The sequence below is a fragment of the Macrobrachium rosenbergii genome, chromosome 34 (assembly GCF_040412425.1).
Source record: "Macrobrachium rosenbergii isolate ZJJX-2024 chromosome 34, ASM4041242v1, whole genome shotgun sequence".
Classification (NCBI taxonomy): domain Eukaryota; kingdom Metazoa; phylum Arthropoda; class Malacostraca; order Decapoda; family Palaemonidae; genus Macrobrachium; species Macrobrachium rosenbergii.
The window spans coordinates 3,913,131-3,935,915 of record NC_089774.1 but is presented as its reverse complement, the minus strand read 5'-3'; the positions used below and the strand labels follow the sequence as shown (position 1 = coordinate 3,935,915).

General features: G+C 34.8%; 2 protein-coding genes across 2 annotated transcripts in view; one reads left to right on the top strand and one right to left on the bottom strand.

Moving 5' to 3' along the window:
• LOC136856062 (ankyrin repeat domain-containing protein 17-like) overlaps positions 1–22,785 on the top strand; it is a 76,704-nt gene that overhangs the window by 266 nt on the left and 53,653 nt on the right. The gene's annotated exons all lie outside the window — the stretch shown is intronic.
• LOC136856006 (nucleolin-like) lies at positions 57–13,801 on the bottom strand. The gene is made up of 3 exons (XM_067133557.1): positions 13,718–13,801; positions 13,409–13,511; positions 57–232 (listed from the first exon to the last, which is right to left on the bottom strand). The coding sequence occupies exons 1-3, from the start codon at positions 13,799–13,801 to the stop codon at positions 57–59; spliced, it is 363 nt and encodes a 120-aa protein (XP_066989658.1).

Genomic DNA, 22,785 nt, shown 5'->3' with positions numbered 1-22,785 from the left:
GTGAACGAGGTGTTTCGATAAGTTTGTGGTACTAAATCACCTTTTGTTTTCATTTTTTAATAATTTATTTCAGACGACCGGCGTCCATTGCAAGAGGTAAACAACTCAGCTTCTTCTTCTTCTCCTTCTCCTTCTCCTTCTTCTACTTCTCCTTCTTCTACTTCTCCTTCTTCTTCTCCTTCTTCTTCTTCTTCTTCTTCTTCTTCTTCTTCTTCTTCTTCTTCTTCTTCTTCTTTTGTATTATGCCAATGAATGAATAATTGATGGCTTCAGGTCAGACGACTTTCTGGCGAATTTTTATCGTATTTTTCAACGTCGTAATGACGAGAATAGTACTTAAATAGTTGGTCTGTTTGTCAAACAATGTCTATTAATAGTCTCGATAGAATCAGTAATCTATTATGTCTATTTATAAGTCAAATAAGTATATAGAACGACTTCGGAATGATGGACCAACGTGCGCTAGTCACCAACGCTCACACATTATTGATGAGAGAGAGAGAGAGAGAGAGAGAGAGAGAGAGAGAGTATAAGTCATGAGTCTCTCTCTCTCTCTCTCTCTCTCTCTCTCTCTCTCTCTCTCTCAATTCAGCAGAATTCTACACTTACCTTCTGTTTAGCAGTTGCGTTACTATGGGAATTTTCTTGTATGTGTGTGTGTATGTGTGTATGTTTGTTTGTTTGTTTACCAGTATCTCCGTCAACGAAAGTAGACGGGTGTTGTGCCTTTACCTGTTTCTTTGTGTGTCTCATTGTTGACAAGATAGTTATAGTTATTAAAGGATTTCAGTCAAATTCTGTGGAGGGTTGGGTTATAGGCCTAGGAAAACGCTACTGAATTTTAACATGGAATCATAATACTTTATCCACTAGCACGTGTTTTCTGCCATCAATCGTATGCTTTCGTCTTTGAACACTAGTTTTCTATCCATTTGGACTCATTTCTGCCATTAAAACTCTGTTCCATCCACTAGCATGTTTCCATTCATCAGTGCAATGTTCCCTATTCACTAGTACTAGGTTTCCAACCACTAGCACTTATTTCCAGCCATCAGCACTTAGTTTCCATTCATCAATACAAGGTTTTCTGTTCACTAGTACCAGGTTTTCGTCCGTTAGTCCATGGTGTCCACCCACTAGCACTTAGTTTCCATTCAGTAGCCCAATTTTTACTATTCACTAGCGCTAGGTTTTCATTCACTAGTACAAAGTTTCAATCTAATAGTACTAGCTTTCCATCCATTACCATAAGGTTTCCCATCTACTGGTACTAGGTTTCCATTTACTAGCACATGATGTTTCATTTACTAGTACTAGGTTTCCATTTGCTAGCACATGATGTTTCATTTTACTAGTGTTAGGTTTCCATTTACTAGCACATGATGTTTCATTTACTAGTACCAGGTTTCCATTTATTAGCACATGATGTTTCATTTACTAGTACTAGGTTCCCATCCACTAGCATTTAATCCCAGTTCAATACCTCAAGGTTTTCCATTCAATAGTACTAGGTTGTCATCCACTAGCACTCCATTTCATCCTGCAAGCAATTGTGTCCACTCACTAGCCATCGGTTTCTGCGTTCCGTTCAGTCTGTATGTCTGTATGTATGTCAGTCTGTCAGTCTGTTTGGCAGTTGCCATTATCACAGCAAGCTGTTATTTACGCGTCGTATCGATTCTTCCTCTTGCGGACATTTGAAGAGGGTTTGGATTCGGGATTAGACTTGGCGCGCATGCAATGTTGTTTTTTGTCGTCGTCGTTGTTCTTATCGCTGTTTAACGATGGAGAGAACGACCTTGTTGTTTGGGAGTTGTTGTTTTATTTGTGAGTGCCTTGTTAGTAGGTTACTTAGGCTGATAAGGGTGGTTTTAGGGCGAAACGCAAAGAGTAACCGCCATTATGCTTACGTGGACTTCCTGCTAGTTTAGTTTATATGCGTGCTAATATTTAGTTGTTCTTCTTTGCTTATCGCTGTTAATTATGTTGTTTTCCTTTGTTTATCCTTGTTAATTATATGTTGTTTTCCTTTGGTTGTCTTTATCATTTACACTAGGCTTGTCAAATGTTTGTAAGCAAAAAGTACAGAGATATCTTGGTATGTACCCCAATTTGAAAATATCAGTAGGCCTATATTATCCTAGGCAGCAATTTGTCCTTGATAGTTAGCTAATGTTGTTGGTTATGCCTATAATATATATATAATATATATATATATATATATATATATATATATATATATATATATATATATATATTATATATATATATATATACATATACATAAAGCCATTTCCACTAACAAAAAGTGGCTCCTAAGATATGTTAACTAACCTCAGCCACCTTATACACCTACACAGATGTCCCATTATCAGGGTTTTCTAACCCCTGCACATACTAAGCCCCTCACCTTTACCTTGCTGACACTATCTTGCTTAATGGATAGTGAGACCTTCCTTTCCAGTACCTCTTTCATATCATCTATCAAACTTTTTATAGAGATTTCTCTCATCCTTCATCCTGATTCTTCCTAAATGCATTTGCACATTCTTTTCACCTGGCTATGATCCTCTATTCTATTCACAAAATAATAAATAGTCACTGAGGTTATGCACCCTGGCCTTAGAGCCTTTATTGCACAGAACCAGTCACTCTCCTTGCTACAAATTCCAAAATATGCTTCAGTTGATTCATAGAAACTTTTTGGTGCTTTAAATAACTTATCTGCTATGCTGTACTACCTCAATGGCTCCACATTCCCTTGCTATTGATTTTATCATAAGCTTTTTGTAGTTACTTTCTTTTTTAAACTTCCTACATAACACTTTCATAACAAACACTTGATCCACACACCATCTTCCTCCTTGTGTTTATCAGACACTCTTCTTCTGTTAATCTTTCTGTCATCTGTCACACTGTCTCAATCAGAATCTTGCCATACACCTTCCTTGGTATACTGAGTTATTTTATGTCATAACTATACAATTCTCTATCAGTTTAACCCCTATGTAAAGAGAGAGAGAGAGAGAGAGAGGAACCTTAGGAATCTTTCCCTCATCCAAGTATACCTTACACATGCTGGTTAGCTACTCAGTCAAACCTTGACCACCATACTGCATCAACTCTTTATGTCTTCACATTCTTCAACCTTTTAATCACCATCCTTAGATTTCCAGCAATCAGGTCCACAAGTATTTTCAAACCACTTCTATTCTTGCATCATTGATTTTTGTAACTCACTTCTCTTCCATATTCAACGAATCTTCAGAGTACTCAATCCATCGACCCAGGACTGTACTACATTTTCTTCAGAGAGTAGTCCTCTATTTGTATCCTTTGCTCAGAGATCCATTTGCTCAGTAACCTTCCACTCTGCAATTAGTTTCTTATGTAAGTAGTTGTTATTATTCCTTAAGTTCTTGTTTATCTTCTCTCTGGCCTGTCTTTTATTATATGCTTTCTCTCTCTCTCTCTCTCTCTCTCTCTCTCTCTCTCTCTCTCTCTCTCTCTCTCTCTCTCTCTCTCTCTCTCCTTCCCGTTGATTGTCTTATATGCCATGTTGTATTTCTGTACACAATATTCCGTCCTGTCTTGTAAATGTGCCTTGAATTCTGCAGCATCTTATACACACACACGCACATACAGTATATATATATATATTATATATAATAATGTATATATATATATATATATACAACAACAACAACACCACAACAGAAACTGAAAGTGAATCACATTCCCTAAAAACACGAATCACTTCAAAATTTATTCCTGGTACCACACGACATCTTCACGAACCGCAAGGATAAATAAGTGAGAATCAGGAACGTAAAAACGATTGAAACAGCAATAAAAAACCCTCACAGCTGCTGTTCCCGTCAGGACAGCACGGCTGTAATGGCAGCCTTTATCCCACGTCCCGTAGGATGTGTATATATAAAACATCTGGGGACACGCGATCCTTCTCGCGTGTTTCCCCCGAGCTGGACATTCCTCCGCCGTCCGAGGGAGTTGTTCGTTAGCTTCCGTGGACATTCTCCAGCTGGTTTGTTTACATTCGTAGTCTGTCAGATCCGGGACTTTGAGGTTTATTTAGATATACTTATAGTTCGATTACTGCTGCTTTTTGCGACTTGATCTTATGGAAATAGAGTTTAATTATTGCTTTCTCTCTCTCTCTCTCTCTCTCTCTCTTTAAAAACCTACTTTCTAATCCTTTTACCTTCTTTTTCTCGCTTTCTTCGGCCCTGGGCTAGATACGGGCACCAGGATGCCCAAGGCGATACCAATCCCATTAACCCCTGATTTAAGACATATTCACGGACCCCACTAAATTGTATCCGTAGGACCTTCTTCAAGGTATCCCCAGGGACACTGGGATATCATGTCTTGCGTGACACAGTCGGTATTGAGATGTCATTCATGCGTCCTTCTTTCTTTACAACTAAATTGTTGCGCCACAAATCTCATTCAATAAGTAAATAACCTTTAGAATAATCTGTAAGGAGTACAGGGAACGTCCTTTCCAGGACGGCGGTTAAATATTTGTTTCTTTATGTATTGATTTATTAATTCATTTTTTTATCTTTGGTTCTTGTGGGTTGAAGGGGTTGCGAAGGCTCCTTCCTGCAGTGACGTAGGTGTCACTTGGGAACTTTCGTTCACCCATCACGGTTCTATTGTGTTGTCAAATTTCGAGGATGGCCTCAGCTTCGGGATAGTTTCCATTGGTGGGTGACACCTACAGTGCGCCTTATGTTACTCACTGTAGATGATAGTAAGTGCTTCTTTTTTTGCAGTTGAATATATAATATTGAATAAAGTGGCCTTAGTTAAATATATAGTAAATAAAATTGCCTTTGTTAGATATGTAATAATTAATAAAGTGGCCTCAGTTAAATATGTAATAAATAAAGTGGCCTTAGTTACACATGTAGTAATAAATAAAGTGGCCTCAGTTAAATATATGGTAATAAATAAAGTGGCCTTAGTTAAATATATAATAATAAATAAAGTGGTCCCACTTAAATATATTATATAAGTAAAGTGGCCTCAGTTAAATTTATAATAAATAAAGTGGCCTTAGTTAAATTTATAATAAATAAATAAAGTGGCCTTAGTTAAATTTATAATAAATAAATAAAATGGCCTTAGTTAATATATAACAATAAATAAACAGGCGTCAGTTAAATATATAATAGATAAAGTGGCCTCAATTAAATACATAACAATAAATAACATTACAATAAATAACATTACAAAGAGAACGGACGCGTCCACACTCCCAAAAAGAAAGTTGTGCTTTTGTGCCAATTTGTCCCTGACCAAATGAACGCGACTATTACAGAATCACGAATCGAGTGTCATTTTAACCCACTCCTGGCCACCCCCCACCCCCCACACCTTTTCCTTCTAATTTTAGGGGGTTTCCTGGACCCCTGTCAATTCGTTTCGCGGAATCTTATTGGTCGTTTTCCCTATTGGCTGGAGGGGAGTTGCAATTTCATCGTGAAATTGCAATGTTTCTCATAGTATGAGTTCGGGTCACGCTAAGATCTTGTGGTAAAGGGAGTGATTTTACAATGTCTTGATTTTAGAAGTGATTTTAATTTTTTTTTTTATTCATTTACATATTTTTTGTATATTTATTTATCTTTATGTATATATATACATATATATATTAACATATACATAGTTATTTATCTATTTATTGACTTATTTATTAATTTTTTACTTATTTTTAAGTTTTTAAGACTTATTAAATTATTATTATTATTATTATTATTATTATTATTATTATTATTATTATTATTATTATTATTATTATTATTGTTATTATTATTATTATTACTATTATTATTACCTATTATTGTTATTTATTATTATTATTATTGTTATTTATTATAATAATAATAATAATTATTATTATTATTATTATTATTATTATTATTATTATTGTTGTTGTTGTTGTTGCTGTTATTATTATTATTATGATTATAATTATTATTTTTATTACTATTATTATTACTTATTGTTAATTAGTATCAATATTACTATTATTATTGTTATTATTATCATTAATTATTAATTATTACTATTAAGGATATCATTATTATTGTTATTAATATTATTATCATTATATTATTACTTATTATTATTAATTAATATTAATATTACTATTATATGATTATAATCATTACTTATTATTATTATTATTATTATTATTATTATTATTATTATTATTATTATTATTATTATTATTATTATTATTATTATTAACTAAGAACTGAAGAGAATAATTAGGAGACCGCCTCACTGGGCAATGGGGCACAAGAAGGCAGTGTGCCAACTCGACCCCACTGCAGAGGGAGAAATTATTCATAAGAGTAGCATTCCTCATGCGAGGTCAAAGACCTCTAGGTGTCTTTGGGGAAGGCTAAGAATGAGAGGGTTATTCAACCCACTCTTAAGAATAAGGGGAGACTCGCTTGGGGAATGCTCTTATGGAATTTGCATTGACCCGTGCACGTACTTACTTTCTCTCTCTCTCTCTCTCTCTCTCTCTCTCTCTCTCTCTCTCTCTCTCTCTCTCTCTCTCTCTCTCTCATTATCCGCCACTCTCTCTCTCTTTCATAATTCTCTCTCTCTCTCTCTCTCTCTCTCTCTCTCTCTCTCTCTCTCTCTCTCTCTCATTATCCGCCACTCTCTCTCTCTTTCATAATTCTCTCTCTCTCTCTCTCTCTCTCTCTCTCTCTCTCTCTCTCTCTCTCTCTCTCTCTCTCTCTCTCTTTCAAATTTTCTCTCTCTCTCTTTAACTTTTTCTCTCTCTCAAAGTATCACTCTCTCTCTCTCTCTCTCTCTCTCTCTCTCTCTCTCTCTCTCTCTCTCTCAAAGGCTTCCTCGTGACTTCATCAAGTGGATTAAATATATTAAAATTAATATTCTATTTTGCCAAAACGACAATAAAAAATAAGAAATGAAGCCTTTTTGGGGCGTCACAGAAGCAAGGGTCTTTAGTTTTGAGATCTGGACCATCAAATGCCCATTTTGTGACCTGGGAATTGACCTGTGACCTTTGACGTTTCATTTAACTCTGAGAAAATAAATTCGTGACAATTAAACTGACCTTAGAAGTTATGCCAAGGTCAAAAATAATTGGGGAAGTCAATAAAACACTATGTTATTTTCCAACCAAGGTTTGTCAAAATCAGATAAAAAATGAATTGTTGAAATTTGAGTTGACCTGTGACCTTAGAAACTACGTCAAGGTATAAAATATTAGGGAAAATGATCAGTTATGTGCGAGGTATCTTTTATCTAATTCCACCAAAATCAGGGAAATAATAATAATAATAATAATAATAATAATAATAATAATAATAATAATAATAATAATAATAATAATAATAATAATAATAATAAGAAATCCCAAACACTTGACATACTTTTGGGTGAAGAATTGTGTCGTGCCATACCAATTAAGGAGAGTCAATACGCACACGAAGCGCGCTTGCGTGCGCGGAAAACGTGGCCTCACGTGCGGGTGCCTCCGTGAGTGTCCGTGCGTACGTAAGGCACGTCGAATTTGTCCAAGGCTGTTCGTGCACTTGGTAATAACTTATATCTGATAATGCAGAGGCGTGCGCGCGACCTCTCTCTCTCTCTCTCTCTCTCTCTCTCTCTCTCTCTCTCTCTCTCTAAAACTATCACAGAATAGAGTATATCAAGAATAGATTAACAATAATATTTAAAGAAATAAATTACCGAGTAGGAATCGTATTTATAAAGCTTTATTTCTGATAATTCTTGGCGAGGTGCTACTGGGCTGGTACTAAACACGGCGAAACAGTGTAGGCGAGTCACTGTTTCGCCGTGTTTAGTACTAGCCCCTGGGCGATCGAACAGTCTTGTATGTAGTTTGAGGAAGTAATTGCCACAGGCCTTAATTGGGTTGTTCGGTTAGATAGTATCCTAATTTTGCGACAGGAAAAAACACTGCGTAACACTTGGTCTAGGTGCAATTGTGTACGTTCCAGTTGCCCCATTAAAGAAACTGCATTAATGGTTGTTTTTACATGACTGGTCGTTAGCGTAGAAGATAAGGTTGCCACAATTAGTTCTCACAAAGCGTTAAGTGTTTCTTAGAACTCAAGCACCTGAAAAACAAGTAAAAAATGTGCAGTCGAGTTTTCTGTATAGCCGCTACAGCGTGTAATCAAGACCACCAAAAATAGATCTATCTTTCGGTGGTCTCGGTATAATGCTGTATGAGCCGCGGACCATGAAACTTTAACAGCGGCCTGTGGTGGCCTGTCCTATATCGTTGCCAGAAGCACGATTATGGCTAACTTTAACCTTAAAGTGAAAAATACAGGGGCTAGAGGGCTGCAATTTGGTATGTTTGATGATTGGAGGGTGGATGATCAACATACCAATTTGCAGCCCTCTAGCCTCCTCAGTAGTTTTCAAGATGTGAGGATAGAAAAAAGTGCGAACGGACAGACACAGCCGGCTCAATAGTTTTCTCTTACAGAAAACTAAAAATTATGCAACACTTGGCTTACCCTGTTTTGGAAAACTGGACTCTAAACTCGAGTCAATGGGATCATTGTAACTTGGCCCAGAGGGCTAACTGAATTAAGCACTGCTTCTTAATCGCTACCAACCGGTTCATCCCAAATATCTGAAAGACTTGAGTAGGTGGATTGTACGTAGCTTTGAGCAGTGCTGCTATAAATGTTGTATAAATTATCCATTTGGACGAACTGGGACGACATAACTCTCTTGAATGGACGGCGCCGAGCTGTAGATAGTGAGTTGTAGGAAGCCGATACATCTAATATAGACCTAGCTTCGTTATCTCCCTAGGTAGGCTTAAATTAATGTGCTAGGATGAATGTTAGATGGTGCGAACACTGATTTTCATTAACTACCATCATCGTAATTTTAATATGTATCAAAATGGAATACAGAAAAGTGTCCTTGTTGTCATGTGCACCGGTAGTGACGTCATAACAAGAATTCACGATAAAGTAGTAAATGGGAGGGCGTATTAGACTCGTCAAAACGTTATTGAGAATGGTAATGGTCTAAAGAACGAGACACATCACTCTTTCCTGCTAAAGAATGAGACACATTACTCTTTCCTGATTCTTGTGTTTATTGTTTCAAATATTTTGGTTGAAGATCAAGCATATTATTATTACTGGAACATGGAAGACCACTTCATGGTGACTAGTTTGTATAAATAATGTATAAATTAATTATGATTCGAAGAAGCCTTCTGCTGTCATACAGACCTCAGGACTAAAGGTATACACCTGATGAAGCTGCTGTATAATTAGAAACAGCAGTTAGTTCAGTGGGATATGCAGTAGAAAGTCCCCAGTTGCAGAAACTGAAGGAACTCTGGACAATATGGCTACGTTCCAAGAATTACTATGTATAGGACTAGCCACAGTTAGTTCAGGACCCGTAACTCAGAAGTTACGACAAAGTACAGTCAGACTGTATCACAGCACCGGAGTAGGTATGTAAAACTGTACAGTTACGGGAATAAAATAGATTTTTTGTTGTCCTAAAAGATGCTATTAGGTTTTTCTGATAATGCTGTATTTATTAATCAGTGGGTGAAAATTGATAAAATTGATGGCGAGTCAAGGCTTTAACCATTAGGCCTGTTATTATTATTATTATTATTATTATTATTATTATTATTATTATTATTATTATTATTATTATTATTATTAATATAACATCTCTGTCGAAAACGAGCCTGATTGAAAGAAACAGCCTAAAATAATCACAAACTTCCCGTTTCTCTAGTCTATAACAGCCAAAAATAACTCCCTGTTCCTTCCACGTCCGAACCCCTTCATTAACAATGAAGAAAAACAAAATATGAAACCATAAATAATAAGGAATGATAAACGTCAAATGTTACGCCAGCCTAGGTCATTCTAAGGGCCAACCAGTTAATGGCCAATTTGAAGTTAATGATGATTGGGCCAGCCAAGTGCCCTTGAGGGGCAAATAATTAGGGGTCAATAACTCACATGCAAGTTATTTTAGGGACTTTTACTCATGAGATTATTATTATTATTATTATTATTATTATTATTATTATTATTATTATTATTATTTTGAGGATTGTCTTGGAGGTTAATCGTGTATAGGATTAGTCAACATTTTGAATAATAATAATAATAATAATAATAATAATAATAATAATAGATGGATAGATAGGCTTTGACATTCAAACAGAATTGTTATTTCAATAATGATAATTGTTATGATTATAATAGAAATTATGATATTCCAACAGTTATTGTTATAATAATAATAATAATAATAATAATAATAATAATAATAATAATAATAATAATAATAATAATAATAAATGTTCTATGTCATTCAAACAATTTTTATTTAATTAATAATAATAATAATAATAATAATAATAATAATAATAATAATAATAATAATAATGTATGACATTCAAAAGGAAATTTTTAAAATCCTTAAGATGATAAAAATAGATAACCTATAACAGAAGTGCTTGAAAGCAACTCTTAGGTATTTATTTCCAAAATTTGAAAGCACTCGATCCAGTGGTTTTTGCCGGAACAGAAAGTAATTAATAATTATTTTTAACTTAAGCTTGTTTTAGGAAAAAGTGAGCGTGGCCACAGCAGTGACATAGGTAGCACTTGGGAACTTTTGTTCCCCTGTCATGGTTCAATTGTCCTTTCATTTTTGGCGGGTTTCTAGAAATTCGGCAAAATTTGAAAGCCTCTTCCGGTTAGGGGAAATGAAGTGTTATAAAAATTTGTTATCCTTAGTATTTATTTTTGTTTCTCTCAGGCCTCACTGTGACCCCAAATACCGTTTGTATGTGATGATATCAGTTACAATTATTTCTTAATTATGGCTTTGCTGTTCATATATATATACAGTTGTTTTGTTGATAGCTGATTATTAATCATTAATATTATAATTACCGCTAATGCTAATAATAATTTTAAAGATAATTTTAAAGCTGAATGGTTTTAATAACTTGCAATATTTTCAAAGAAGCAAAATATTACAATTAAAAGGATAAAATGACAATTTGAAAATATTCGCCAAAAAAAGTAAAGCAGATATGTAATAATAATAATAATAATAATAATAATAATAATAATAATAATAATAATAATAATAAAGCAGTATTTATCAAGGACTGCCATCAAAGAATGCCAATCCATAAAGCCATAAAAACCGACAATAATAAGAATAAGGGCGATCGCACCGTAATAAAACCTGGCCGTAATATTCACGAAGGCGAAGCCAGTGCCACCAACGTCAATCAAACTATTTTAATCAGAGAGAGTGTGTATGTATGTATATATATACATATGTATTATCATGTGTATATTATATATATATTTATATATTATTATTATTATTATTATTATTATTATTATTATTATTAGAAAGTAGAAACAGAAAACAGAGGATAAAGGGAAATGCAGAAAGAAGAGATCACTTATTAGAAAAGAAAGAAATTAAAAAAATTAATAAATAGACAAAGATTTAAGCCAATCATTAAAATACAAGGAGAATTGTTTTAGGGTAAGACTGCGTTGCGTCTTCGCTTGAACTTTCGAAGTTCCAGTTGCTTAGAACTCTCTCTCTCTCTCTCTCTCTCTCTCTCTCTCTCTCTCTCTCTCTCTCTCTCTTATATATAATGTTGTCCCCAATCTTCGTACAATAAACTGAAGTATTTCCTGGTACCAGGTATGGAACGCGATGTTCTTTTCTCATGCGAACAAGTACAGAACGAGTCTACGGCTCCTGATCAGTGTACCTACCTCAGTCAATGGCGTCTTAGCATGGGAACTCAATACTTAGCTACATGAACTTGATTAGGTATTGACCGTCGGTCCTCTGTTTAGGAAGCTCCGTTTTTGCCGAATTCCGTTACCTTGGACCGTCAGTGTTTTATGCTCAAGTCTAACCACTGCTTCTTCTAAAGGGTTGTGGAAGTTATGACGTGACTCGCATAAAGTGTTGTTTAGCTTTAGTGTTAGTTTTCTGTAAGTGAAAACTATTGTGCCGGCTATGTCTGTCTGTCCCTACTCTTTTCCTGTCCGCCCTCAGGTCTTGAAAACTACTGAGGCTAGAGGGCTGCAAATTGGTATGTCGATCATCCACTCTCCAGTCATCAAACATACCAAATTGCAGCCCTCTAGCCTCAGTAGTTTCTATTTAATTTATGGTTAAAGTTAGCCACAATCGTGCTTCTGGCAACGATATAGGACAGGCCACCACCGGGAAGTGGTTAAAGATTCATGGGCCGCGGCTCATAGAGCATTATACCGAGACCACCGAAAGATAGATCTATTTTCGGTGGCCTTGATTGTACGCTGTAGCGGCTGTACAGTAAACTTGATTGCGCCGAAGAAACGTCGGCGCATTTATTACTTGTTATAGCTTCCATTTTAATTTGTTTGTTTGTTATCAGGATTACACAAAGAGTTAGACATAGACTTCCTTGAAAATTTCATGGAAGGTTCCCTCACGACAGGAAAAGAATGATTAGATTTTGTGAGAGATAGGAAAGCAACTGTTTAGCAGAAGTGACTTTTTGTGGGGCGGATTGCTCAGTGATTAGATTTTGCGAGAGATAGGAAAGTAACTGTTTAGCAGAAGTGACTTTTTGTGAGGTGGATTGCTCAGTGATTAGATTTTGTGAGAGATAGGAATGTAACTTCTAGGAAGAAAACTCCTATTTGGTAACTGGATTGCCCATTCTTGGTGGAGGTTTGCATTCTCTAAATGCTCTTGATACTATCATTATCATTTGCAGTAGCAGAAATTTGTACAGGCTTTGATACTCTTTTCTTGCTTCTGTTTTCCCGAATCCTGTAAACCTCAATCCTATAGCCTCTGAAACCCGGCAACTTACATGCAGCGTTCCTTGGGTCCCTAGCTGCAACCCCCTTTCATTCCTTTTACTGTACCTTCGTTCATATTCATTTCCCTCCTGTTACACCTTTCAGACCATTTTTACCGTCAGTGTCCCTTTCAGCGCTGAATGACCTCAAAGGTCCCATTGCTTGGCCTCTGACCTAAATGCTATACTCTATTCTATTCCGCTCTTTTGCACTGAAGGCTCTAAATTGCAATGATTTGAGTTTTTCATTTTTGTCAAAAAAACCGACCTCCACCAATTTCATTACTGTGGTATTAAATTCTTTGCCAGTATTATAATTTTCCAAGTGAAATATTAGCTTCGTCAGTCCTTTGGGCACTCAGACAGGTGCATATTAATTACCAAAAATTATACTCTTGAGTTAATCCTGAGACTACATTATCATTAGTCACATTTTCAAAGACAAGCTCTGCACTTGAGTGTAGGACTAACCATTAAATCTGAAGGACTTTCTTGCATGATTGGAGAGTCCTTGGACGCTCAGTCCTTCCAGGGATGGATCAAATAGCCTGAGTGGAGTTATGTGCAATAAATCCTTTGCAGGTTGCTTAGATTATGATTCGGCTTTAATCTGAAGGACGACATCCGTTTAATCTTCTTCTTCTTCTTCTTCTTCTTCATTTTTATTAGTTTTCGTTCTTTCTGCTCCACATATTCCTCTTACTTTTCTTACTTCTATTTCTTGTTATTTTTTTATTTTTCCTTTTCCTTCTCTATTTCTGTTTTTGCTGCTCCTCAAACACTCCATCCTTCTTCTTCTTCTTCTTCTTCTTCTTCTTCTTCTTCTTCTTCTTCTTCTTCTTCTTCTTCTTCTTCTTCTTCCATTTTATTAGTGTTTGTTTTCTCTGCTCCTAATGTGCCCTTACTTTTCTTATTCTATTTTTTTTATTATTATTTCCATTTCCTTCTTTATTTCGGTATTTTCTGCTCCTCACAAATCCCATCCTCTTCCATTCTTCACTATTTCACTTTCTTCACTTCCTTCACTTCATTTTGTCTTCTCATATTCACCCTCATTCACCTACGTAATTAGGCGCCATCTATTCCGTCCGGGCAGACTTTATAACGTAACAGAAGGTCATGTGGTAATTACAAAGCGGATTAGCCTGGCTTCAAGGGTGAATGAGACGCGTGGGAGATTTTCTTATTATTTTGGAAAAAACATACACTGGAAATCTGAATATTTTCCCTTGAGTTCATTATAGATTCTGTCCTTTTAATTATCTGAATAGGAATGTCCTTCAAATAATGGGTTTATTCTTATTATTTAGGAAAAAATATACACTGGAAATCTGAATATTTTCCCTTGAGTTCATTACAGAGTCTGCCATTTTAATTTTCTAAAAAGCAGTTTCCTGCAAATAATAAGTTTACTCTTATTATTAAGGAAAAATATACACTAGAAATCTGAATATTTTCCCTTGAGTTCATTACAGATTCTGTCATTTTAATTATCTGAATAGGAATGTCCCACAAATAATGAATTTATTCTTATTATTTAGGAAAAATATACACTGGAAATCTGAATATTTTCCCTTGAGTTCATTACAGATTCTGTCATTTTAATTTTCTAAAAAGCAGTTTCCTACAAACAATAAGTTTATTCTTATTATTAATGAAAAATATGCACAGGGAATCTGAATATTTTCCCTTGAGTTCATTACAGCTTGTGTCATTTTAATTTTCTGAAAAAGCTGTTTCCTACAAATAATGAATGTAATTATTACAGGGTCAATTTGCATTCTTGTCCAGGGTTTAATTTAGCCAATTACAGCCCAGATGACCTTGACATTAATCAAGCATATTCAAATGAATCTGTCTTAATGATTGGTGCCATTAATGCACCTCGCGTGGCACACTGTAAGCACTAATAATAATAATAAAGGTTTTTTTGCAGCATCCCTTCGGCTCTTGCTGCATCCACTCCTTGTCTTTTACTTTACCTCCATCCCCACTTGTTTTTTTCAATCTTGCTGTCCAACACCTCTAACTGTTACTTATAAGTTCAACCTTTATAGCCTTGTACTTCATCTCCTTTGTTTTCTGGATCTCTCAATAAACCGATCAATCAATATTAATGGTTCTGAATATTTGGCAATATTTGGCATTACCAGAAAAATAGGTGTAGATTACAGGGCTTGAAATTGTTGTGTTAATGTCATAGCCTTTGGTATATGTTTGTAACTTAGTTAAATTACCTTAAAAGTGATGAGGGGAACTTTAACAAGATTTGCCTAAAGGTGCATCTGGGGACTGGGAACAAGTGATGAGATTTTGAGAGAATTCCGGAGCTGGATAAGTAAACTTTTTGCGGGGGGGGCGGGAGTTTGTTAGTTAGCTCAGCCTTGGCGGAGGTTGCTCTCCTGATACTTGTATTTTTATTTCAGAAATTTTAGCTAAGAATTTATTCTGATTTTCCCCTAAAGAGAATTTATTTCGGCCTGTGCTGATTCCATTTTTACTCTGAACTGATTTTTCTTTCACTTGCTAAAATTTATTCTCGTATTTTTTTTTCATTTTCTGCTCTTAAGTTGGACGAGTTTTTTTTCCCTTGCAATTTATTCTGATTAATTTCCTCGACACAATTAATTTCTCATTTCTTGCAATTTACTCTGATTTATTTTTCCCCTACAATTTATTTCTCCTTATCTCTCATTTCTTACAATTCATTCTGATTTACTTCACTCTCTAAAACATACAATATCTCTCGTTTCTCGCAGTTTATTCTGATCTGCTTCTCTCCCTACAATCTATCTCTCCGCATCTCTTCTTTATTCGATTCTGTTCATCTCCCCAAAACATCTCATTCCTCATCATTTATTCCGGCCGTTTATTCTCGTCCCATCCGTCCTCGAAAATATTTTCCAAACCTCTTCCTCCCCTCGTGAATTATTCCGATTCTCTTTTGTCTCGTACTTCGGGGCAGTTATTGTGTGGTCAGAGTCGGCGGATTATCCCCCTTATCGACCGGGAAGACGAGAAAGGTCAGAGGTCAAGGGGGGGAGACCAGCATGAAAGGAACCGTACTGCCTAATTCCTTTTACTTGCGTTATTGTGGGAAACTGGGGTTTTATCTCTGCTCGGAATTGGTTGGTCAAGATGAATGCACATGCTTACACAAACATACGCACACGCAAAAATGGACGTTAGTGGGCTTTCTTCGTCGTGTACGGGTTTAAAACACGCACGCACACAACCACACACACAATGAAAGGAATTATTCGGCTCTCTTTATCGTGTACTGGTTAAAAATACCACACACACGCACATATACACACAATAAAAGACATTACTGGACTCTCTTCGTTGTGTACGGGTTTAAAACACGCACACACACTCACACACACAATAAAAGACATTACTAGATTCTCTTCGTCGTGTACACACACACGCAAACGCACACACGCACACGCACACAAACACACACAAAGATATTACTGACCATTCAGAGCTCAGGAGAAAATCTTGTTTATTGACAAGTACCGTTCATTTTGCGCTCAATTGCGGTTCCGGGAACTGTTGTGTTTATAGGGATCGTTCATTTCGCTCCGATGCGAATATTGCACTTTCTCAGAAGACGCTCGTATGACAAGAATCGTTGGCTGTTAATTTACGCCTCATATCATTCAAAAAGCAGGTGAATAAGGACAGGTATGATAAAACTCTTGAAATCCACGCATCCCTGATAATATTTTGCTAAAGCGGCGCTGGCAACCAAATCATTCTCTCTCTCTCTCTCTCTCTCTCTCTCTCTCTCAATGCATGTCTGATATTTTGCTATTGTGGGTCTGACAACTCTCTCTCTCTCTCTCTCTCTCTCTCTCTCTCTCTCTCTCTCTCTCTCTCTCTCTCTCTCTCTTAATGCATATTTGATGATATTTTGCTATTGAAGATCTTACAACTGAATTGCCTCTCTCTCTCTCCCTCTCCCTCTCTCTCTCTCTGTCTCTAAACGCATACCTGATAATGTTTTTCTACTGCTACTGTGGGTCTAACAACTGAATCGCTCTCTCTCTCTCTCTCTCTCTCTCTCTCTCTCTCTCTCTCTCTCTCTCTCTATTTACGCGTCCCCCACACGTATCGATCTTCTTTTGCAGCAACTATAGTCCATTGACTAAAATTAAGTCGACCTTGAGTTCGCTTGTAGTTATTTTAGGTCGACATAAGTATTTCATGAAGAAAGTATTATTATTATTATTATTATTATTATTATTATTATTATTATTATTATTATTATTATTATTATTATTATTATTATTGTAAATTAACTACTGCTTATTTATGGAACCCATTCTCTTGTTAGGATAATATATCAGAATTTTAATCTCTTGACAAAATCAGTGCGGATTTTATCACCGGTTTTGTGGTAGAGTGAAGCAATGCAGAGGTTAGTATAGAGAGAGAGAGAGAGAGAGAGAGAGAGAGAGAGAGAGAGAGAGAGAGAGAGGTGATTTAGTTGTCACACCTGCAGTAAGCAAAATATCAAAAATATGTTTAATGCATTTAGAGAGAGAGAGAGAGAGAGAGAGAGAGAGAGAGAGAGAGAGAGAGAGAGAGAGAGAGAGAGAGAGAGAGAGAGAGAGCACCCATAAAAACCATAATACCATAAATAACCAAAGTACAGTACCCATAAACAAACCAACTGGACACATCCAGTACACAGAACAGCTTACAGAGGATTATACCCCAAAGAGCCCTTAGACATTACAGAGTCTTACAGAGACTTACAGAGACTTACAGAGAATTACAGAGGTTCGCAGAGACTTACAGAGGCCCCCACCCCAATTTTCTTGCCGTTTTTATGCTCTCTGGTGCCTTTGCATGCTGGGAGAAGCTCTTCGTCACGTGAGGTTTTTTATTTACTGCGTTTGTCTGTGTCTTGTGATGCCTTGATTACCTCAGCCTCCCTGTCAGTCTTGGAGGAGAATCTTTGCTGTTTTAGATGTAATAATAATAATAATAATAATAATCATAATCATAATCATAATAATAATAAAACTCTTGTATTTGGTTTCCACTGAAAGCCTTGGTTCTGGAAGGAAATAAGGGGATAAATCTACCCTGGTTGAAAGTTGAGTAAATTTTATTCTTTCTTGGTGTTTTTTATAATAATAATAATAATAATAATAATAATAATAATAATAATAATAATAATAATAATAATAATAATAATAATAATAATAATAATAGTAATAAAACTCTTGTATTTGGTTTCCACTGAAAGCCTTGGTTCTGGAAGGAAATAAGGGGATAAATCTACATTGGTTGAAAGTTGAGGCAAGTTTTATTCTTTTTTTGGTTTTTTATATAATAATAATAATAATAATAATAATAATAATAATAATAATAGCCTAATAATAATAATAATAATAATAATTTGTAATATTTAGTTTCCACTGAAAGCTTTGGATTTTGGAAGGAAATAAGGGAACTAATCCTCAATAGTTAAAGGTTGAGTCAACTTACATTTTTTTTGGGTGGCTTTAGTGGATTACCTCTGACCCAAAGTCTCTAACCAGTCCGGGTTCGATTCCACATACGAGGAATTTCTTCATACATTTCCTCTCTCGGATTTTAAGGCTTTCAGTGGAAAATGCATGCAAATGAATTAGGAAATTGAGGAAGAGGTCATTGTGGCTGAATAAGCAACTCTCTCTCTCTTTTTTTTCCTTTAGGAGGAGATTGCACATTCTCTTAGGGGTGAGGTTGTAAGCCCCACTCCCTTTTACTTAGCCCTGTCAGGCGCTGGTACCCATGTACAGCTGGGTGAACTGGTGGGTGGCAGGTCGGGAGTGAACCACAGACCTAGCTGAAGTTGTAGTTTTTTTAATATCTCTATTATTTATCTTTTATTTTTCTATGCTTTTGTTTGTTTTTCCTTCTTGATTTTGACTAGGCTGATTTTTTATTATCAATAATGATAATGATGATAGTAATAATCATGACGGGTTGTGACATTTTTTAATCCCTTTTAGTGATAATGGTAATTATCAAATTCGTGTAATTAGAATCTTGAAATCTTTTTATAATAATAACTTTAGTCACAAGAGAATCTTCATATGGTTATAATAATGAGAATAAATTTTGAAATCCTCCTATGAATAATAATAATAATAATAATAATAATAATAATAATAATAATAATAATAATAATAATAATAGTAGTAATAGTAATAATAATAATAATAATAATAATAATAATAATAATAATAATAATAATAATAATAAAACTAGATTTTGGTGCATTTTATTAATGTCTTTATTTTATACCACATGCCAATTTTACCTGTTCTTAATTAACCTGGTTTTCCTGTTCAGAATCTCATTCGGACCAAAATCCTTCACTGGTCATATAAAGTCTGTATTTACCTGTAAATAAAATAGATAAAATGTCCCTTTTCACAATCAAAACAATGCTCATTCACCTACAAACACATACACACACACACACACTAATCATCACCCAATCACCAACCAGGTAATGACAGGTACGCACCGGGTCAATGACCTTACCAAGATAGCAGTCGAGTTATGTATTGCTAATGAGAGAACGTCTATTTTCCGATTTTATCTTGCGACCTTAACTTAGCCGCCGGGAAAGGTGCTAGTGGCCTTGAAATAAAGGTCATTGACCTGAGGTGTTATTTTTGTTAAAAGTTATTTTTTTTATTTCTCTTGTTATTGATTGGGGAGGTCCTGTAATACTAGTGATTGCTGTGAAAATTATTATTATTATTGTTATTATTATTATTATTGTAACTTTAATATAATTACAGGTACTGCTTCTATCTAATGCTATGAAATGAATCGTGTAATATCTCTGAATTATTATTATTATTATTATTATTATTATTATTATTATTATTATTATTATTATTATTATTATTATTATTATTATTATTATTAACCAAACAAAAACTTCTTTCAGTTTTCTTCTGAAGATGGAAAGAGAAACCCACAAGATTCTTGTGTATAACTTGTTTACTGGTAAATATTTACATATTACTTTGATCTCGAGCACTTTCAGGTCCTAACTGTGACCCTTTTTCAAGAGATGAGGTAGTCAGGCTGGTTCAAGGCCCAGCAATCTTCTCAACATTGCTGGGCCTTGAACCAGCTGCCTGACTACCTCATCTCTTGAAAAAGGGTCACAGTTAGACCTGAAAGTGCTCGAGATCAAAGTAATCTGTAAATATTTACCAGTAAACAAGTTATACACAAGAATCTTGTGATTCTCTTCCATTATTATTATTATTATTATTATTATTATTATTATTATTATTATTATTATTATTATTATTATTATTTTCCAAAAATGGTAACAGAAAACAAATCATTATCAAACCTTTCACCAGCCCTTTCTTAAGAAAACAATAATAATAATAATAATAATAATAATAATAATAATAATAATAATAATAATAAAAACTGGTTTACCAATCTTGTTCACACACAACAGAAGTCACTAGAATCTGCTGGACAACTGAATAATATTGTAGTGGTTACCTTACTCTCTACCAACCCATCACATTCATTGGAAAATAAAAAATATAGGATTTTCTACCCACTGCAGATATGCCAATAGCATCGATTATCATCATGCATTTTTGACTAAGGGGCTTGGCCCAGGGACCCGAAATTGGGTTCATGAGTATATCATCGGGACCCACAATCCCGATAGATCCAGATTTTGTTTTTGTGATTTAGATTGATACTTTTGGAGTTTGACGGACATACAGACATATTTGTTCTGTCTTTGTGTTCATTATTAAGAGTGTTTGTCACACTCATGTGATATATAGAATTATTATTATTATTATTATTTTAATTATTATTATTATTATTATTATTATTATTATTATTATTATTATTATTATTATTATTATTATTATTCAATAATATGCAACACTCATGTGATATATGGAATTCCTACACTTCATTATTATTATTATTATTATTATTATTATTATTATTATTATTATTATTATTATTATTATTATTATTATGTGCAAATGCTATGTTAATTTCTCACTAATTTTTATATTATCAATTTCACGATTTTTTAAATAATTATTCTGCAGAAGAATATATTGAGTATCCTGTGACGCTCGTTTCTTATGAATCTGACCTGAGCTTCAGTACGGTACGTAACGTCTCAAGGGACGTCACTTGGTGTCTCAACACTATCATATCTTGAAAGCTCATTCTAAACAAGCCAGAAAACCATCAACTTGCTAAAAGCTTTCCATGGAATAGGCTATACTTATACAGAAGCGATATCAACAAAGACTGACTTCACCTGGGATCACGTTGGGATTTAGAACAACAAACCCTTTCATCTTTTCCTCAAAGACAGACTTTACCTGAGATCACGTTGGAATTAGAACAACAAACCCTTTCATCTTTTCCTCAAAGACAGACTTCACCTGAGATCACGTTGGAATTAGAACAACAAACCCTTTCATCTTTTCCTCAAAGACAGACTTCACCTGAGATCACGTTGGGATTTAGAACAACAAACCCTTTCTTCTTTTCCTCAAAGACAGACTTTACCTGAGATCACGTTGGGATTTAGAACAACAAACCCTTTCATCTTTTCCTCAAAGACAGACTTCACCTGAGATCACGTTGGAATTAGAACAACAAACTCTTTCTTCTTTTCCTCAAAGACAGACTTCACCTGGGATCACGTTGGAATTGGCAAATTCGTCCGTGACTTTCGCAAGATGTGATTAAGATAGCGGGTTGCATAAATGGGTGCCATTGCGTGATTGGGAACGTCAGCATACTATAAAAGATTACTTGCTTTCCTTGATAAGATCGATGTGATGATGGTGTGTGTTTGTGTGTGTGTGTGTGTGTGTGCGTAAAGGAATAACGAAGGCCGTGGCATATATATATGTATACATATATATACTTATGTATAGTTATTTGCACATTTTTTTTACAATGATAAAATTTGCCAATAATTGTAACTCTTAAGGCTTTTGTGATATAAATGAATTCTTTGCAAAGATATCCGGTAACAACGCTGCTCATTGCATACATGTATTTATGTATTCTTATGTAAATATTATCTGCAAAATTGTTTATAACCACATCATTCGTTAATAATTCTAATTCTGTGCACTGTAGGCATTACTTAAGGTTCAACACCTTTCATTCCTTTTACTGTACCTCCGTTCTTATTCTCTTTCTTCCACCTTACTTCCCACCCTCTCCTGATCATTGATTCGTAGTGCGACTGCTTTGAGGTTTTGCTCTTAATTTCCTTTTCAGCGCTGAATGACCTCATAGGTCCCAGAGCTTGGCCTTTGGCCTAAATTCTGTATTCCATATTCTATAGGTTAGTTGTCATGATAATATTATAAGTCTGTGCTAAGGTTGTTATGTTATAGTTGCATTAAGTTGTTATTCTTGGGTTGTTGTGTCCTTTGTGAATGATACAACTCTCACTTGAAAGACCGGGGTTCGATCCCGATGTGAGTCAGAAATTTGTTTCTGTGAAACACGTTCCCATGTGTTTATTTCCATATATATATATATATATATATATATATATATATATATATATATATATATATATTATATATATATACATATATATATATATATATATATATATATATATATATATATATATATATATATATATATATATATATATATATATATACAAGATTTCACATTTTCCGCTATGTAGAGATACTTCAGAATGTTTTATGAACGTCATTTGGGATGAGGTTGCTAGCCCCATACTCTTCGTCACACTGAATGCATCCCACTCCAGTTTTCTAACATCCAGGTAC